Here is a 19,761-nt window from a genome sequence, read left to right as displayed (position 1 = left end):
GTGGGCAATCAGACAACAACAAAAAAAGAGCACAAGGAATTGTTTATTTAAAAAACACATGATAATCTGACTATACATTTCATAACAGCACAAAAGGGCAAACTAGATGATCAATTTGATCAAAATCCCAGGCCTTGTGTGCTCACGATCATACATAAAAACTTAAAGCAACAATTCTCTTTGTCAGTATTCATCATAAACCATCTCTCAGTTAAATGAGAAATATGTTGTTTAATATATTATACACTCTATATAATCCATGAAATTGTACAATGTATCATGTAAAAAAGAGATTCTTTCTTCATTCTTGCTTGCTCATATTTTATCCTCTTTGAATATCTGAAACAGGATAAGAGAATACACTTACAAAGAGCAGAATGATTATTACCATGCTTTTTGAGCTGTATAATACCATGGTTTTCCTTCAAATACTTTGTAAAACAACCACAATATCAGCAGCACAAGGAAGTAAGTGGCTGTTTGCTGACATTATCCTGTTTCCAAACGCTCTGGTGTTAAATGACCATGACAAAAGGACCCGGGGGTCACGAGTCACGACCTGCCAGGGTATTCTCAAACATTCACATACTCATACAGCCAACAAAGAGGTCACGCACATGCATAAAGCATGCGGGGAGTACACTATTCATCAGCAATTTTCTATAATTAGTAATGCATATGGGCAACAGTTTACAGTTATTTCCATTGCTCGCTGGTTGTGAAATACCCAAAAGTAGAGAGGAAATGCTAATGTTTTAGGAGTGTCTGCCATTCATGGGTGCTGGAGCTTTATATAACAGAAGACATGACATGATATCATCAGACGATATAATATACAATAATGATTATACAGAGTATATTAATAAAGAAACATGATACTGTGGTGTAATTTGCCAGTACTAGTAAAACATTCGAACACACCTGAATGAATGTGTTTTTCACACTTTTATGCTTAATGCATAAATGCAGTAAATGTGTTTAGTAGATAAATATAAATTAGGCATATTTCTATATGATAGAAATTCCATTTAAAAAAAAAAAAAAAAAATTAGTATTATTGTTATTATCATTATATATTTATTCAGAGAAATTTATATAATTGTTTATTTCAATTAGTATTTTATTATTATTCCAATAATAATAATAATAATTACTATTATTAGAAAAAAATAAACATTATTATTTGTTATTTTATTATTATTATTATTATTATATATTTATTCAGAAAAATACCGATAATTGATTATTTAGAAAATGTATTATTTAAATTATTTTATTTACTACTACTAATAATAATTATAATAATAAACGTATTTTTCAAATAAATAAGCTGGAGTGAATAGTGAAGGAAAAGCATCAACAGGTGAACCCCAGTAATAGTGTGTCAAACAACCCATAATGCACCTCAGATTAAAGAGAATTCTAATTTGTTTAACATTTTTTGATCAATACATAATTCGATGTATGTTATTTTATAGTTTTGATGACTTTACTTTAGGTCTAAAATGTAACAAATAGTCCTAATAAAGAATGAGTAGGTGCAGAGCCGATCAGCCCTACACACACACTACGCAAGTTGCGTAGGGCCCCGCAAATTACTCAAAGCCCCGCCTCCCCCTCGTGTCAAAGCGCGTCAATCAAAGTTTACAACATCGAGGAGAAAATTAAGAGGAACTATCCGTCTGGTCACGAAAAGAGAGCATCATGAGAGTGAATTGCAGGAACAGCAATCAGGCAGACTTGTGTTCTCTCCTCTCCGAGCTTGAAGTCAGTAAAGTTAAGTTGATGTGCATCTCTCTCTAGTCTGTCTGTCTGTCTAACCTGGGCAGACACATCGGTCTGTCTGTGTCTTGCTTGCTAATGCCGGCCACTTCCAGGGCTGTGTTCTGTGACCTTGTGCCTGACAAAAGAACTGAGAGTGAAATGCAACTATTTATTAATACAACTGCAGCTCGGAAAAGATAACCGAAATGAACGAAATGAAACGCGCCCTTCCCAGCAAAACATCTGTGAGGAGTGGGGACCAGTACAATATGGGCGTGATGGCACTCCTCATTATAGGCGCACATACTTTTAAAACAATTATCTAAGTCTCCAAGTAAAGGTTTAATTTCAACTCTGCAATAAAGCAAGATGGAAAGCAATGTATTGACACTGACTATTGATTTATACGCTATATTGCATTTAAAATGTTGACATACTGGTCAATATGGATGCACATCCCTCAGTAAATAATAACCATCAAGAATCAAGTATTGCTTTTATCATTTAAAAAAAAAAAAAGCTACGGCAAGCCATTTTAGCTTTTATTCATTCACAGGATGCATATTTTATTGTACTATTTAAAATGGGAATTGGATGTGAATGTGAATACATTCTTGATATCAAGAATGTACTTTTTCTTGTAACAATGTCTATTTCTGATATCAGGAATTACATTTTCATTAGTACTAGTTAAAGGAGGGAGGATTGTAGTGGGAGCACTGGGGTGACTGTGTGGTAATGGCAAATGGTTTACATGGCTCATGGGTCAGGTAGGAGGGGTCCTTAACAGAATTTAGCTCCCCCAGGGAGGTCAGGATCGGCTCTGCGTAGGTGTGTGCAAACTTTTGACTAGTACTGTATGCAGTAGCAATGCATGTGTTGGCAAAGCTAGACTAGGAAGGCAGAGTAAAGCCTACCTGGATACTAGTGCTGGTTAGATGAGGGAACAGGAGAAAACATCTCCTCAGGTTAGGAAAACAGAGCATCAATACCTGCTGGAGATAAGACTATAGCCTGCAGCAGGTCTGAGAGAGAGATTATTCCCCGAACCACGTCATCTCTGTCCACAAGCACCAGCCTATGGACCTGGACAGAGCCAAGATAAAACATCTCAGAGAGAACACACACACACACAACACACACACACACACAAACAAACTAAAATTAAAACACAAAATTTAACTAAAAAAAAGTTAAAGTCACCTTGAAATCAAATTTGACAACTCTTATTTATTTTATGGAATATTGCAGTATTTGTGTAGCCTGGTAATACCAGACTCTGCTACTTCACTTTGCTTCGTAGACAGAGTCTGGAATAGCATAATCATTGGTTACCCGTAAGCCAATCACATAACGTTTGGTTATGGCGTGTGTTATGCGCATGCTCAGCCGCATCTAACTTCCACTGTAAACACATGTATGATGCGAAAACTAAACCATCGAGCGAAATACCGGAGTGAACATGGCTGTGAACGACTTTTGCAGATTATGTGAAGTAAATCTACGCATCCACAGTACAATCAGCGTCTCCGTCACGGCTCTCAGCCCGCCCTCTGTTCGTTGATTGGCCCGGCTGTTTTCAGGCCGGTGGAAAACTGAAAGATAGGCTGCTATCTCAGACTGACTACAGGAGCGAAATGAAATTAGCGGAAGTAGGAAGTCTGACGTAGTCAGGCTAGTATTTGTGTACCCTGGTAATCCAGAGTTCTCGCGAGAGCACAAGTTGAATTTGCTCAGCGAGTTACTCTGGTGTCGAGTAATGATGCTCATTAAATATGCCCTTGTATCCGAGCTGCACCAATCACATCGGGTTCTCTGATATAGGCGGGCCAGAGACGAGCTGAACAGATGACGACAGCGCTGCGACGTCGAAGTCATTAGTAAACATTGCAAGATGGCTATGGATGAACACCAGTTGTTTGAAACGGCTTTGGCCGCTACAATGAGCGAGTTAGACTTGGCTTTTTATCTAAAAGAGGAACAGAAGGCGGCGCTCGAACCATTCCTTTGCAAGAAGGACGTTTTAGCTGTTTTGCCGACCGGATACGGTAAGAGTCTAATCTACCAGTTAGCTCCGCTGGTAGCTAAGCATATGGGGCTTGTTGTGATTGGTCGTAGTGTTATCCAATTGCGTGCAGTGAGATTTTCAAATGCATGCTTGGTGCCGCCCCTCGAGCTGGCCGATTTTCATTAGTCGACGCCAGACCATTAATCTTTCAGATTTAGGTCTGGATTTCCAGGCTAGTATTTGTGCACATTATTATTATAATAATTTTTTTCATATGCCCTTGTCATCTTTAATCAAAATATCTTCCTCTCCCCTCTAGCAGTGACATCTCTTCTCTTCTCTGATGATGTCGTGTTTACTGGCGTGAGGGCGGGACAGCCTGTCACTCACATGAGATCGACCAATAGAAAACCACAACCATCCAATCAATTCCCCATGGACAAAATCAAGTCCCGCCCTTGCACCCTTCATTTTTACTTGTTCGAGAAGCCATTTCACTCGGATATATAATATACAATAGGGAAGAAAAGACTAGTGCAACTTCTGTTCCAATTAAATGACACTTGTTGTAAAACAAAATAACAAACCATGACAAATCTAACTCGGAACAAAACAATAAAACAGTACAATATTTGCAATTTAAAAAGACAAGACAAAAAAAAATTTGTGTGAAAAATACAAATATATTTCTATTCCAATGTATATATTTATAAAGACGAATATTATGAATATTTATATATTCACATTAATTCACATTTCTATAAATGTGCCAGTATTAGCCAACTGGCTGATTTCCAACTGTAGTCCTTCAGCCAAAGTAAACATCTCAGAAATAATGAGAGCAGCCTCAGTTTAGAAGACACATCCTTACCTCTGCCTTGACTATTCTGTCAATGACAGTTTCCAAAGTCTCGTCAGGGTAACATTTAATGACTCCTTCCACATAACAGCGCCTCCTCCGCACTGCCTCCTGCATGCTCATGCTCAGGTTATTGTAGGTTTTCTGAGCTGCAAGATTCTGTCAGAAGAAACAATCGTACAATATATTGGGTAACAAGTTCTCTCAATAACCCAGTGCTGCTTTTAATATCTGAAATTAAAAAAAGGAGAAGAGATTCTCACAATCACATCGAATCTGGAATACAGGGCAACCACTTTGCCTACAAAACAAAACAGAAGGAAGGGAAGTACATTTATTTAGTCCTGTAACACATTCATTTCTGAGTTATTTCATTGAGGTAAGCGTACCGTTGTCATCCACCACTGGGAGAGCGGACACACGTCGCTCCACAAACACAGAAAGGGCTTCGTACACAGTGGCCGTCTGTGAGACTGTGGCCACTTCTGTGAAAGTTCCTATTCCTGCATCTTTAATTTGCATCTTCAAGAAGCGTGGCTTGGGCACTGCGGCTTCCTAGAGATGAGAAGAAAATCATATTATTTATGCAACAACATGCTGATCTGTCTTCAAATGGAGCCAAGAACTGGATTGTTTTCGTCTTACAAATAAATGAAGGAACTTGAGGATCCTCTTATGGGTCAGTATGTGAAGGACATTTCCAGACTCCGGGTCGATGACCGGCAGCCTGTGGATTTTGTGTTTCAGTAAGGAGTAGACGGCATCAAAGAGGCTGTGTACGGACAGAAAAATTGAGAAATATAGGATTATATAATATATATTAAAAATAGATACACTACTGTTCAAAGGTTTGGGGTCAGTACGATTTTTTTATCGAAATAACATCAGCAGTCATGCATTAAACTGATCGAAAGTGAGAGTAAAATGCTGTTCTTTTGAACTTTCTATTCATCAAAGAAATACATCTTTTTTTTAATTAAGCAGCACCACTGTTTTAAACATTGATATTAACAAAAAAATTGGTTAATTAATTAACAATTTTAAATATATTCCAATATAAAATACGATTATACTTTATTTGAAAGTGTCTTTGTTACAATGTAATTATACTGTTAAGTAATATTAAGTAACTACATGTACTTATTATAGGGTTAGGATTAGGGTTTGGTTTGGTTTAGGGTTAGTTGCATGTTATTATGCATAATTTATAGTTATTACTATAGTAACTATATGTAACAATGACACTGTAAAATAAAGTTTTCGTTAACACTATATTTAAAACATGCATTAAAACACTTAAAAACATTTTTTTTAAAACAATTGTACAGACCCCAACATTTTGAATGGTAGTGTAAACATGAATTTCTATTTTGCATCTTATATATAAGTTACGATTACAATTATTATGTATAACAATCATACGGTACGTGGCACCAGGAACCCTGGCACCACTTGCATAACTCAAACTGTGTTTTTAATACCTTGCATCAGGCGTAATACTGATGAGATATTGATCGTGATATTGCAGATAGACGTCTGCAGAAAGAGAGAGCACGTGACGAGAGAAACAGAAAAACATTGGAAAAAATCAAATGCAAGTCGTTCATCCCAGGTGACACTGTGCAGTAAATGTGCCCTATAATCACACAATGACAGTCAATGAAAATATATCGAGCCCTGTGGAGATACAGCCAGCCTGATAATGTTTCAATACTAAATATGTCATCCTAACATCTGAAGTGATGCAAAGAATGGTTATTTAAAAAAAAAAAGTCTTATATACACTCACCTAAAGGATTATTAGGAACACCTGTTCAATTTCTCATTAATGCAATTATCTAATCAACCAATCACATGGCAGTTGCTTCAATGCATTTAGGGGTGTGGTCCTGGTCAAGACAATCTCCTGAACTCCAAACTGAATGTCAGAATGGGAAAGAAAGGTGATTTAAGCAATTTTGAGCGTGGCATGGTTGTTGGTGCCAGACGGGCCGGTCTGAGTATTTCACAATCTGCTCAGTTACTGGGATTTTCCCGCACAACCATTTCTAGGGTTTACAAAGAATGGTGTGAAAAGGGAAAAACATCCAGTATGTGGCAGTCCCGTGGGCGAAAATGCCTTGTTGATGCTAGAGGTCAGAGGAGAATGGGCCGACTGATTCAAGCTGATAGAAGAGCAACTTTGACTGAAATAACCACTCGTTACAACCGAGGTATGCAGCAAAGCATTTGTGAAGCCACAACACGCACAACCTTGAGGCGGATGGGCTACAACAGCAGAAGACCCCACCGGGTACCACTCATCTCCACTACAAATAGGAAAAAGAGGCTACAATTTGCACGAGCTCACCAAAATTGGACAGTTGAAGACTGGAAAAATGTTGCCTGGTCTGATGAGTCTCGATTTCTGTTGAGACATTCAGATGGTAGAGTCAGAATTTGGCGTAAACAGAATGAGAACATGGATCCATCATGCCTTGTTACCACTGTGCAGGCTGGTGGTGGTGGTGTAATGGTGTGGGGGATGTTTTCTTGGCACACTTTAGGCCCCTTAGTGCCGATTGGGCATCGTTTAAATGCCACGGCCTACCTGAGCATTGTTTCTGACCATGTCCATCCCTTTATGACCACCATGTACCCATCCTCTGATGGCTACTTCCAGCAGGATAATGCACCATGTCACAAAGCTCGAATCATTTCAAATTGGTTTCTTGAACATGACAATGAGTTCACTGTACTAAAATGGCCCCCACAGTCACCAGATCTCAACCCAATAGAGCATCTTTGGGATGTGGTGGAACGGGAGCTTCGTGCCCTGGATGTGCATCCCACAAATCTCCATCAACTGCAAGATGCTATCCTATCAATATGGGCCAACATTTCTAAAGAATGCTTTCAGCACCTTGTTGAATCAATGCCACGTAGAATTAAGGCAGTTCTGAAGGCGAAAGGGGGTCAAACACAGTATTAGTATGGTGTTCCTAATAATCCTTAGGTGAGTGTATATATATATATATATAGCTTTAGTAAGTCAAACCCATCGTCCTTTAAGACAGAGTTCATTAGATAAAACTGGTAATGTCCGTCCTTACAGCTGTACTAGACAACATCCCAACATCATCTGTGTAGTTCAGATTATTTACTTTGAAATGAATCACCTCTCCATGTCTCAATCTTGTGCTCCTCCAGTTCATAGATCTGAACCTACAAGAAAGAAAGCACCTGTAAAATATATAATATTAAACAATATGATATAAATATAATATATAGACTATATTAAAATATAGACTACTGATCAAAGGTTTGGGGGTCAAGATTTTTTAATGTTTTTGAAAGAAGTCTCTTATGCTCACAAAAATACAGTAAAAACAGTAATATTGTGAAATATTATTACAATTTAAATTGTGTTTTCGATTCAAATATATTTTCAAAATGCTATTTTGCAAAGCTGAATTTTCAGCATCATTACTCCAGTCTTCAGTGTCACATGATCCTTCTTGCAGAAACATTGATACATTTTTTCAGGTTTCTTTGGTGAAACAAAGGTAAAAAATAACAGAATTTAAAGGAAATCTATTGAAAATACAAATCGTTTGTTACGTTATAAAGGTCTTCACTGTCACTTTTGATCAATGTAATGCTTTTTCATTTTAATGCTGAATAAAAGTATTTTCTTTCAAAAGAACTAACCCCAAACTTTTAAACGGTAGCGTATTTAAATATATATATATTTTTAATTACTTCTCTTTATACCTATTACATAAGTTGAGAAGACAACACACATCTGGAAATGTAGTTAAAGCTGATGAGAAGATTTGGTAGCACTTTATTTTAAAGTCCTGTTCCACATGTACATACGTACTTATTACAGTAATTACAATAACTGGGATATAGCTAGGTACTAACCCTGAAGTTATTACCATCCATTACCAGTACTTTCTTTGGTAACTACACTGTTTACTGTTTCATTTTCTTTTTTTACTGGGCTGAACTGTTACAGAGACTGATTTTACAAATCAAAAGCTCAAGATATCAGATATCAGGTTGAGGAAATCATTAGTATGAAAAAAGACTGAGGCCGAATACTATTCCAAGGCATGTTATCAACTAACAAAGAGACAATATCTGTATCATGCAGCATTATGTGGACAGTCAATGCAGAAATCAATATGAGATTCAAACCATGAAGGACAACACAAGAGAAGATGCAGGGATCGCAACCCACCATAGGTGACTTGTAATACCGATGAAGAATATTGATAAAATCTGTGATTGTCAGCATACCTGAGAAAATGGCAAGGAAATTAAGTAAACACAACGAAAGAGAACAATTCATAAAGATGAAAAACATACACACAGGCTCATCTGGGACAGGCTTACCCACAAATCTCTGCAGTTTGTTGTCCCAGAGAGGGGCCGCTCTCAAGCCGTTCGCAACCAGAGCAAAGAAGGCCTTCTTCACCTGTGTCGATACAAAAGATGTGTGTTCACCTCCTCGAAACAAATATTTTGTCTAAATTAATTATTAATGTCAACGAGAATCACAATAACACCCAGAAAATGTACAGTACTGCATCCCAACCGGCAGTGTGGTGTCAAAAATGACCAGTTTGCAGCTGGTGGGAATCGCATCATAACAACAGTGTTTCTTCATGAAGTTCATATAAGCTTCTGCATTCGGATCGGGGTCTGGAAGGACATGAAAACACCAAAACACATCTTCATTTTGAAAATGCCTGAGAACCTAAAGTGCTGGATGCAAATTCTCCATGATTTATGAAATGTGCGTTGCCCTACCTGTGCTGTTCATTATATAGTCCTCATGGCAAACGTCCTGCCAAAAAAAAAAAAAATACATGTTGACATTATCATTATGTTGACTATAATTATGCGCTCAGAAATTAAATGAAATAATTTTAATTAGGTGCATTAATAATAATGCATAACATAACTGTTTTATGTGCATCATTTTATCAAAACAGTAGCTAAAAAAAATGGTATTGCTATGCTGTTACATCCCTTACAAAAAGTAATTGGTGTATCAGATCAGAATATGGTAGTATTATGGTACTTCAATACAGTATATAGTATAGGCTACCATAGATTATAATTTGTGCATCATTGGACTTCCAAACCGCCATGGTTTTGCACACATGCAAAAAAGTAATACACACAGTAGCACTATGGTATTTTTGTAAATATCGTATAAAACATGACAGCTCAGCTGTCTTGCATTTTTCATTCTCTTCAAGCCTTTATTTTAACGCATGCATCCGACGCTGATTTACACCCTTGAGAGAAGGTTTATTACCTGCTGTCACTTACCTGCGTGTCAGTGTCCATTTGTGCGTGTGCACTACAGTCGAGCTCCTGCGCGCACATCTCCGCGTCCTGCGCATGCCCGCTGATCCCGCTTCACCAGAGATATATTAGGATCAACTGAACTGAGGTCGGTTATTTAAGACGCGACGCTGCCTCTAAACGCAGTGTATGGCCGATGGACAGAGACAAAGGCAAAGCGACGACGCTCTGGTGAAAAGAAGAATATCTATTTTAGGATATTGCTGTAGGAGTCTTGTTAAATGTGGCGTAAAGATGTCTGGTTTGACACTGACAGACAACACGAAACGAGAGCTGGCATGTAGGAGAGCGCGCACAGGTTATTCCAAATATAGCGCGTGGCCTGTGTGATATGCGCGCGACCACCCATTCCTTCATGAAGGGTCCAAAATTAACTTTATGCCACACCTCCCAAAAGCCAACTAAGAAATGTCTTTGATATTGCTAAAAATATTTAGTCATTTAACTGGGTTTTAATATAATTTCCGTAAAATAAAAAATACCTTTTGATCCTGACACAAGTGGGTCAGTCTTTTAAGTAGGGATGCACGATATCGCCACCATATCGGTATCGGCCGATATGTTCATTTTTAATGTTATCATCATCCTGATAAGAACATTTGTCCGATATATTAAAGCTAAAAATGTTCTCAAAAATGATCTAAAAATCTGGATTTCCGATTTAGATGTATCGGACATTATATCTCTATTGACTCTATTATTAGAGTCAACAAACTGATTAAAGCTACACTGTGTAGGATTTTCTCCCATCTAGTGGTGAAATTGTTTATGACTACCAACTGAATATTACTTTCTAGCCCCTCCCATTCCGAGGGCGTTTTAACTCCTACGGTGGCCGTATTATTTCAAATCTGCCGGCAATCTCCCCCTCGCATTTGTCACGGTGCCACTGAGTGTAAAAACGCGAAAGGCGAAGCTTATATTTCCAGGTATGTCCCTCTTTGGCTAATGTATTTTCAAGATGGAGGTGCAACATGGCTGCCGCCATTCGAGTGACTCGCTCGTATGTATTCTAAATGGCAGATTCTACGCTCACGAGAATACTTGATTAGTTGGTAGAAGTAATTACACATTAATGAGCACGTCATTTTGAAAGAACAAAGTGTTTTTTGCTAAGAATCAACTTAAAAAATTACACAGTGTAGCTTTAAGAAAGCTGGCTCTGTTGTGGGGACTGAATTTGACATGGTCCAGCAGGTGGCGGAGCAAATAATACCCTACTCTCTAGGCTGAGATCAATAATGGACCATTCCTCACATCCACTCCATGCCCTTGGGCTGATTAACTGCACCTTCAGGAAGTCCTTTCTGTCAGCAGATCAGATTGTTTAATGTGCTATGATGAATATTCATCAGCTTCTGAATATTTAATATTAATATTCATCAACGACTAGTCGTATGGTATATAGATGAGACTCAGTAGACTATTTATTTTTGTTATGTATTAACTCTTTTTTTAATTTGTATATTGTAGATCGGTAGAGTTGGAAGTGACTTGTTTGTTAAGTGTGGTGCTGTATCTTTGTGTGTTGAAGCTGCCGTGACAATGCAGTTTCCTGTAAAGGATCAATAAAGTATCAACAACAACAATCATCAATATCGGTTATCGGCTTTCAAATATAGAGAATTACCCATATAGGCAGAAATTTTCATATCGGTGCATCCCTACTTTTAAAGAATGAGAAAACTTCAGTTTCATGTACTAAATTTAAAAGTATTGATCATTTTGTCTGTCTATCTATCTATCTATCTATCTATCTATCTATCTATCTACAAATGTATAAAATGATTGGGGAAAAAATACAGCAATTAAATCATGCCCCCAAAGTCTCTGAAGTGAAAAATTATAACCGTTTAGTATAAAGCGACAAATCCATGCTTAAAACATTTTCTATTCCACAAAAATAAATATAAATAACAATAATAAAAAGACATACAAACCAGGATTGAGATTAAGATGTTTTTTTATTACTTCCATTGTTGCAGCTATATGCTCTTTTATAATTTCTATACAAAATGTACAAAATGGGACAGAAAATATAAGTCATGAAAATAGTCCAAATTATGGTGGATATGTAAAAGATCACTAAATCAGGTGTTAAATGGTGCATTTTTATGCCCAAGCCCTAATAATATATAATTTACTTTATTACATTTAAAGAACATAAAATAAAGCCAAATTAAACTTAAAGTCAAGCAATGAACCCAAATAAATCTATTGAATTAGCCCGTTCAGCAATTCCAATATGTTATTACTTTAGGATATCAAAATACAGAGGTTTTTTTTACAAAACGGTTGCATTCTATGATGCTTTGTGGATGATGTATGGCATCAACTATCTGAACATTAGAAATCTTAGATCTATCTTCAACTAAATTGTATAACTGACATTGTAAAACTGATCCCTTTTTGCTTGTCTTCTACCAGCCGTCTCTGAAACCAAGTGAACAAAACCAGGCTTAAATCAAACACTTTCCCCAACTTGAAAATAAAGGCTTTCACAGGAAGAAACTTCATAACAATACAGCCCTCCGTCCTCACCCAAACAAACTACTCACAGCAAGAGTACGCACTTCCGGCATGAGAGCAGACCCTTTTGTGAACTTATGTAACCTTATGTAACTACGAAGCATTATTTTTGTGTGGGTGCTTTGGAGGTTTCATGTAACAGCAAAAAAAAAAAAAAAGGAAAAGTAAAGAAAAGAGACCCGTCCGCCGGAAAAGAAAAGAAAGCCTGTTCGTTCATACTGCATTAGTGTGCACTCACTGCATCACACACGTCAAAATTCACTGTCGATTAGCATATGCCAAACCTCCTCACTACCCTCTCTCCAACATACTATCCCACCACAACCCGGTTATAACCAACCTATATCACTGGTTCATTTACAACAAGGAAAACCTAGGGAGTTGACTGCGTATGTAAACTTAGCTGGTTTTATTTTGCTCTAAGACTCATCTAACCGGGCATTAGAAGAGATGGCAATTTCCCAAATGGCAAAGAAGTCTCTGGGCAACATGGGTGTCTTTGAAAAGGTGGCATTGAGCTAACATGGGGGTCTGGAAACATCAGGCCTATGCTAAACTGACCTAACCCGAGCCAATGTGCTGTGAGACGGGCATACCACGGCGAGGAAAGAGTCGTCGAGCCATTGCGAGCCATTGCGAATTGGGGGAAACCGCCCGCGTGACCGTGACAGATCACTTCGGATACCAAACAGTCTTGTGGCTGGATGTCCAACGAGGGGTTCGAGTAGGAAAAAGTAGAGAGGATGGAGCCCCAGAGGCAGAGCACCATGTTCTGATAGGATGAAGAGGTAGGAACCAGCTGCTCTGGCACGACGGTGGGCCGCGGATTCAAGCTGTCGTTGGTCAGGACACAGCAGTCGAGGTTTAAGGTTGGCCGAGTGTCGGGAAGGACCGCTGGTGTCTGAATGGACGTGTGCTTAATCGGGTCCAAGTAAGTGTGGCTGGTATTGGGAAGACGGCTGAGCTGGTGGATGACAGCGGAAGAAGCGATGAGACCGGCTACGCTAGTCAAGTACAGGAGACCCAACATACAGGTAATCTGAAGGGAGACAAAGAACACAATAACTGATTAAAGATAGGGCTGCACAGTTAAACAAAATTAAAGCATAAGCGTGATATAGCTTGGTGTGGTTATCACATCGCAAAGGGTGTGAACAAATATAGTTTTAGAGTGAAGTGTGGCACTGTGTTCATTCACACGCAATGTTTTCAGTGGCTCGGTATGCAGTTAATGTTGCTCCACATGAACTCTACGAGTGCTGAGAGTTTGGGTTGCTTATAACATGCATTTGAAAACAAGAAACACACCATCTTTTCAAACTGATAATGATGAGAAGCACTTTAAGGGCTCCCAACGGATTACAACCAAAATTAAAGTTCAATGGTTTAACGTTTGAAATCGAAGAAATTACAGCCATACATACAGACCCTTTCCAAAAAATTTGAATATCATGGAAAAGTTTATTTATTTCCATAATTCCATTCAAAACGTTAAACTTCCATAGATTATAGATTCAGGGCCCACAACTTAAAGGATTTCAAGTATTTAGTTGTTTATTTGTACATAATTTGGGCTTCCAGCTCATAAAACCCACGAAAACAGGATTTTTTTGAATATTACATGAAATCACACAGTGATACCATGGTCATTGAACCAGGTTTTGGTTCTTTTGGCAGTGTGGGCAGGTGCAAATCCTGCTGGAAAATGAAGTCAGCATCTCCATAAAGCTTGTCTGCTGAAGGAAGCATGAAGTGCTCTGAAAATGTCCTGGCAGACGGCTGCGTTGAGTGGACAGCACAGTGGACCAACACCAGCCGATGACCAACACAGACTGTGGAAACTTCACACTGGACTTCAAGCATCTTGGATTGTGTGCCTCTCCATTCTTCCTCCAGACTCTGGGACCTTGGTTTCCAAATGAGATGCAAAATTTGCTCTCATCAGAAAAGAGGACTTTGGTCCACTGTGCTTTATTAAATCCAGAGTCAACGCAGCCGTCTACCAGGACATTTTCAGAGCACTTCATGCTTCCTTCATTTTCCAGCAGGATTTGCACCTGCCCACACTGCCAAAAGAACCAAAACCTGGTTCAATGACCATGGTATCACTGTGTAATTACTGTGTGATTTCATGTAATATTAAAATTTTTTGAAATCCTGTTTCTGTGGGTTTTATGAGCTGGAAGCCAAAATTATGTACAAATAAACAACTAAATACTTGAAATCGTTTAAGTTGTGCGCCCTGAATCTATAAACTATGGAAGTTTAACGTTTTGAATGGAATTATGGAAATAAATAAACTTTTCCATGATATTCTAATTTTTTGGAAAGGGTCTGTATTAGTATTGTAATTTTATAATTATTTTTAGCATAATATATTTTTTCTTAAATACTCATTTTATTTTACAGTGAAATATTACAGTAGTAGCCTAATATTTATTATTTTGTTTAATAATTTAGTTGTAAAAATTGTGGTATTATACAGTATATATATATATATTATTTTAGTCACATTGATATATAAATAAATTTTTGTCCAAATTGTGCCACCCTAAAAAAACATGCACAGTAAACACTTTAAAAAGCACAATTTTTAATGCGAAAAATCGAAAATCCATAATTGGATTTTTTTCTCCTCAAATTGTGCAGCCTCTAATTAAAGACGATTACAAATATTGTTTCTTAAGCCATACAATTGCTTTAGCGTGAGGAACAGACCAAAATTTAAGCAGGTATTTGCTCCAAATCTTCTCTCTTGCCCCATTGTGAAATATCACTGATGTCAAAACAGTCTTGATGTGCCAAATTTGAATCAAATGGGATTTGAGTGCAAATATGGGGAAGATTTTCAGGCTTTAGATGACTTGGAATACAAGTGCACATATTATACGAGCTACTTTTTTGGTGCATTTATTAGCTCATATGGGTTTAGCTATGATTGTTCACCTTGGTAAAGTGCTGGTAGATGGCTGATAGGGCTTCCCTCCAATTGGTTTGCTCCAACAGGACGCAGAGATCCGTGTAAGTGAACCAGCCTCGCTTCATACCTTGCCGCTCCGCAATGCTGCAGGGACAAAGCACATTAAAATATTTGATCTTTTTACATTGGAACTCATAATAACATTGTAACAACAAAATGAGCACATGACTCAGAACTTAAATGCACTGCTACTCAAAATCACTCTGACAAAACAGATTAGACTAAAAAAAGGGCAGGTGCATTAAGCCCAAGGGAGCCACTGCCCAGTAAAAGCTATTAAAACAGGTCATGCCATCTAAAATTGTCTGTGATCTTTTGAAAAGAACAAAAATGCTGTGACCTCTTAAAGGCCAGTAGGGTTGTTCACTCAAAGCATATAAGGATAATATTAGATGTACGACGCAGTAAGTGCATGTTAACCAACCTGGTTTCCACCTTACTGAGGACTTTAAAGAAGTCACTGGGCTCGGTGAAGAGGTTCCAGTCCTGTAAATGTGAAAGATCTTGTTTCAAATCAATTTCAATAGAAAAATCACAACCAGCAATGAAACCTAGTCCAGTATTAGCCTTAAAAATTCATACTCTGTCTACATAAAAGGACAAAACAAGCCAAACGACTTTAAATAGCTGTGGTTCTTTGGAAAGTCACGCTTACGATCGCATTGAGGAAGTTCATCTCTAGAGTGTTGACAGTCTGAACATCCAGCTTGGCCGCAGTACCCCATTCATCGTTGAAAACCTCCTCCTCTTCTCCTTCATCATACAAATATTTACTGGCAACCATCTGGAGACGACGGAAGAAATTCAGAGAAATATGATTATCACCCACAGCATCATTGAAATTGACCAGAATAGTGAACCAGCTAATAAAAACGCTTGGATGTGCATACCATGGATATCAAAAAGAGGTCTGAGGATGAGATCTGTTGCAGGTATTCGGGGTTTCTGTGTCGCAGTCTTTCAATGTATATCAAGGCCAACATCATAGCGCAAGGAGATATACATGCTTCCCTGTAACGCAAAAAAAGGGTTTGATATTGTTCCAGTGAATATTTAACATACAGTAGGGCTGCTCGATTGTGGCAAAAATAATTATCATGATTATTTGCAGGCGATATGATCTTATTTCGTATGATGAGTAAGTTTTAATATCAGTGAAAATTTTTAACTTCAGCTAAAAAAATGGACAAATAACTTAAGTTTATCAGGAAGATGTACTAACAGAGGTATTCAGATAAGTAATAGCCTTAAATAACACTGCAGTCTTACTGTACATATTAAATATAGATTAACCTTATTAAAGCTACTTAAGTTATTCAGTCAAGATTTTCCTTTGTCATTTGTTGTTTAATTATCATTAAAGACAGACTGCAGCAGGATTATTAGGCTGCTGTCACTTTAAGACCTAATGCACGGATCCAATATACTGTTACACGCGCGTTTTCTTTCTCAACTGTGTACAATAACTTAAAGGAGAACTCCGGTCAATTTTAACATTGAGCTCATTTTTTTGTACATTTGGAGTGCTGTCAGTACAGAGAACAACGACAAAAATCGGTGTTGCCTACACCGTGTTATCCTCGTTTTAAAATTTGCACCCTGTTGACTTCAATGGGGCAAGTTTTAAACCTGCTTTTAGCCTCTTGACATCCTTGATGTGTCATTACAAGTGCACAGGTCATGTGAGTGATTCCTTCGGGGTGAACGCGGGTGAATCTGACTGCAGTAGATGTGAAAGATATGAATAAAAATGATGTTTATTCAGCCAGCGCACATACCTGTATTTACATCCTGTTTACGGTCGAAGTCCACAGTAGTCGATTGTCGAGTTCACGTGCGTGATCAAAGGTACTAAACCTATGCGCGTGAACTCGACAATCGATTACTGTGGACTTCGACCGAAAACAGGATGTAAATACAGGTATGTGCGCTGGCTGAATAAACATCATTTTTATTCATATCTTTCACATCTACTGCAGTCAGATTCACCCGCGTTCACTCCGAAGGAATCACTCACATGACCTGTGCACTTGTAATGACACATCAAGGATGTTAAGAGGCTAAAAGCAGGTTTAAAACTTGCCCCATTGAAGTCAACAGGGTGCAAATTTTAAAACGAGGATAACTCTGTGTAGGCAACACCGATTTTTGTCGTTGTTCTCTGTACTGACAGCACTCCAAATGTACAACAAAATGAGCTCAATGTTAAAATTGACCGGAGTTCTCCTTTAAGACAAAAGAACAGTGTCTCTTTTGCAGCTTAATGCGCTTTTAATAACACTGTGTTTAATATCAAACACATGATCCCGCAGTTTAGCAACAGTAGACTGCATTTTACAACACTCACTTATTTGGATGTTAACTTTTAGGGAGGAATGAAAGCGCACCGCTGTGAAGGAAAGGAAGGTGTGCTGGACGGAATACGGCAGTGGCACAATAATCGTTTTACCTCGATTATCTTGTTTTCATAATCGTTGGAAGCCCAAATTGAAATCGAAAATCAATTTTGATTACTCGCACAGCCCTAATATACAGCATGTATTGTAATGAGGTAATCCTACCTGGCCACATGTGCAGCGTATTTCTTGTGAAGTTTCCTTATGGGACTTGGGGCAGATTTCTGGAGCAGTTCCACAGCAATATCTAGTGGAAATACAATTATTATGAGTTAAGTGTATCCATCATATGTAGGCTATAGAATATGTATGTTAAAAAGTATCCAAACATGGCCAAATCTAGGAATGCAATGATATACAAACTTTGCTTGACCCCAATCAATTTCATGCAAAGACCAAGTACAAATATGAGTAAAATGTTCCCCTGTATGCAATTTTAGACTTCAAATAAAATAGTTAGAATTGTAAATAGGAGTACAAATAATTACGTCTTAATAAAAAATATACTTAATTATTAAAATAATAATCATCATCTTATAGTTAAATCACTTAAACATTTAAACAACATCATGCACATAACAGTAAAAAAAATCTACAATTATTTAATTTAAATCATTAGATTAAAATATTACGTAACTTCAAAATGTTTCAAGAAATATTCCACGTAAACACAGGAGACAAAACAAGCAGTTAAGTGAAGAAGACAACTTAAATGACATTGCATTAGTTGTACAAAAATGCAACAACAGTGCAAACTACTACAGTAGTCAACATTTGAAGTGGATCAAAACCTTTCAGCAAAGTTATACATGCATTTTGAACAATACCCGTTCTTGTCTTAGGACAACTTTGAGGAACCTTTTTTGATCCACTTCAAATGTTGACTACTGTAGTCTGCACTAGTTTTACTAGTTAACTCACCTGTCATGGGACAAGATAAAGCATCCAACGGGCTGTCAGAATCAAGACCATAATACAGTCGTTTCCTTACTCTCTCTGACCAATGCTCGTGTCTAGGCAGGAACTGATCAGGATGACAGAATGCAAAACATGTTAAAATGTCAGATATATGTCTTAGCATCATTAAAGCAATAACATAAGTAACGTTACGGGTGTGCGAGTTTCTTCACACCTAAACATTGGGCCCATTATGAAGCCTCGAACTAACAGTTAGAATACTCACAGCAAAAAGTTACTGTCTTACAGTACTAAAAAAGGAGACATTTGCTGTATATACGAGTAATCATTTTCTTTCAGTCAAATATTCTGGGCATTAAATGAAGGAAGGACATTATTAAATACACAAGTTCTTGTATCAGTCAGTTCCGCGTGAGTTTCTCGGTCACCCGCCAAAGCAGCGCAACCGGAACAAAAACATTAAAGATACTGACCGTAAACTCTTGAAAGTCAGAAAAGGTGAACGTCCGCTCATCAAACAAATCGCCAAAATCCATTTTGGGCCTCCAACGTTCATTTAAAGGGGCTGAAAACACAGAAAGGCCGAAGAAAGGCGTCGTGGAGGCGCCCTATCTCTACCGCGACAGATACGTTGCAGCGAATTCACAATCACAGTTACGCAAGTCAATGCGCTCAGCTGTGTAGAAATAGAGTAAAGGAGCGTAAACAGCAGTTAGTTAGTGTGGTTCTGACAGGGGCGGGACTTTTAGTGGACGGAAGTTGGGTCAAACATATTTATGGTTTCTAATTATGTCAGGTGCAGTGAATATTTTTGTGTGAAATTGTATTCAAAGGCTATTAACGCTCCTCGGTGTTATCTATCACGAAACACCGACCAATCGCTGTCGTTTATGATTACTCGCTGAGGCGTTTTTAAAATAATTGTATTTCAGATTGCGAAAGTAAA

The 19,761-nt window shown here is 37.9% G+C and overlaps 2 protein-coding genes across 9 annotated transcripts; both read right to left on the bottom strand.

The window, feature by feature from the left end:
• Positions 1–23: 23 nt before the first annotated feature.
• On the bottom strand, positions 24–10,335 carry prkag3a (protein kinase, AMP-activated, gamma 3a non-catalytic subunit). Of its 8 annotated transcripts, none has more exons than XR_014625526.1 (13): positions 9,957–10,335; positions 9,429–9,465; positions 9,214–9,320; positions 9,012–9,093; positions 8,857–8,915; positions 7,790–7,835; positions 6,113–6,167; positions 5,277–5,403; positions 5,021–5,186; positions 4,895–4,932; positions 4,644–4,790; positions 2,682–2,850; positions 24–339 (listed from the first exon to the last, which is right to left on the bottom strand). XR_014625526.1 is itself a non-coding variant. In XM_084390408.1 (13 exons), the coding sequence occupies exons 1-13, from the start codon at positions 10,011–10,013 to the stop codon at positions 323–325; spliced, it is 1,032 nt and encodes a 343-aa protein (XP_084246534.1). In that variant the 5' UTR covers positions 10,014–10,325; the 3' UTR covers positions 26–322. The 8 variants fall into 8 exon arrangements, 4 of the variants coding, with proteins under 4 accessions (XP_084246534.1, XP_084246533.1, XP_084246531.1 ...); XR_014625527.1 differs by having other exon boundaries at positions 24–787; positions 9,957–10,325; XM_084390408.1 differs by having other exon boundaries at positions 26–339; positions 2,757–2,850; positions 9,957–10,325.
• A 1,604-nt stretch (positions 10,336–11,939) lies between these two features.
• Positions 11,940–19,468, bottom strand: cnppd1 (cyclin Pas1/PHO80 domain containing 1). Its single transcript, XM_084401949.1, has 8 exons — positions 19,289–19,468; positions 18,819–18,921; positions 18,063–18,144; positions 16,392–16,512; positions 16,157–16,285; positions 15,926–15,987; positions 15,468–15,585; positions 11,940–13,560 (listed from the first exon to the last, which is right to left on the bottom strand). Exons 1-8 carry the CDS (start codon positions 19,349–19,351, stop codon positions 12,952–12,954), a joined length of 1,287 nt encoding a protein of 428 aa, XP_084258075.1. The 5' UTR covers positions 19,352–19,468; the 3' UTR covers positions 11,940–12,951.
• Between the last annotated feature and the right edge of the window lie 293 nt (positions 19,469–19,761).

This window comes from Rutilus rutilus, assembly GCF_951802725.1.
Source record: "Rutilus rutilus genome assembly, chromosome: 2".
NCBI classification, from domain to species: Eukaryota; Metazoa; Chordata; class Actinopteri; order Cypriniformes; family Leuciscidae; genus Rutilus; species Rutilus rutilus.
This window is presented reverse-complemented; position numbering and strand designations above follow the sequence as displayed.

What these genes read in the sequence shown, in the direction of transcription:
- cnppd1 (XM_084401949.1), bottom strand. Translation starts at nt 19,351, where the DNA reads ATGGATTTTGGCGATTTGTTTGATGAGCGGACGTTCACCTTTTCTGAC. An exon ending in TGAACTTCCTCAATGCGATC is followed by an intron (nt 15,988 to 16,156) that starts GTAAGCGTGACT and finishes TCACATTTACAG; the next exon opens with GACTGGAACCTCTTCACCGA. An exon ending in TCTACCAGCACTTTACCAAG is followed by an intron (nt 13,561 to 15,467) that starts GTGAACAATCAT and finishes GTCTCCCTTCAG; the next exon opens with ATTACCTGTATGTTGGGTCT.
- prkag3a (XM_084390405.1), bottom strand. Translation starts at nt 10,013, where the DNA reads ATGTGCGCGCAGGAGCTCGACTGTAGTGCACACGCACAAATGGACACT. An exon ending in CTATATAATGAACAGCACAG is followed by an intron (nt 9,321 to 9,428) that starts GTAGGGCAACGC and finishes ATGTCCTTCCAG; the next exon opens with ACCCCGATCCGAATGCAGAA. An exon ending in GAGAGGTGATTCATTTCAAA is followed by an intron (nt 6,168 to 7,774) that starts GTAAATAATCTG and finishes CTCTTTCTGCAG; the next exon opens with ACGTCTATCTGCAATATCAC.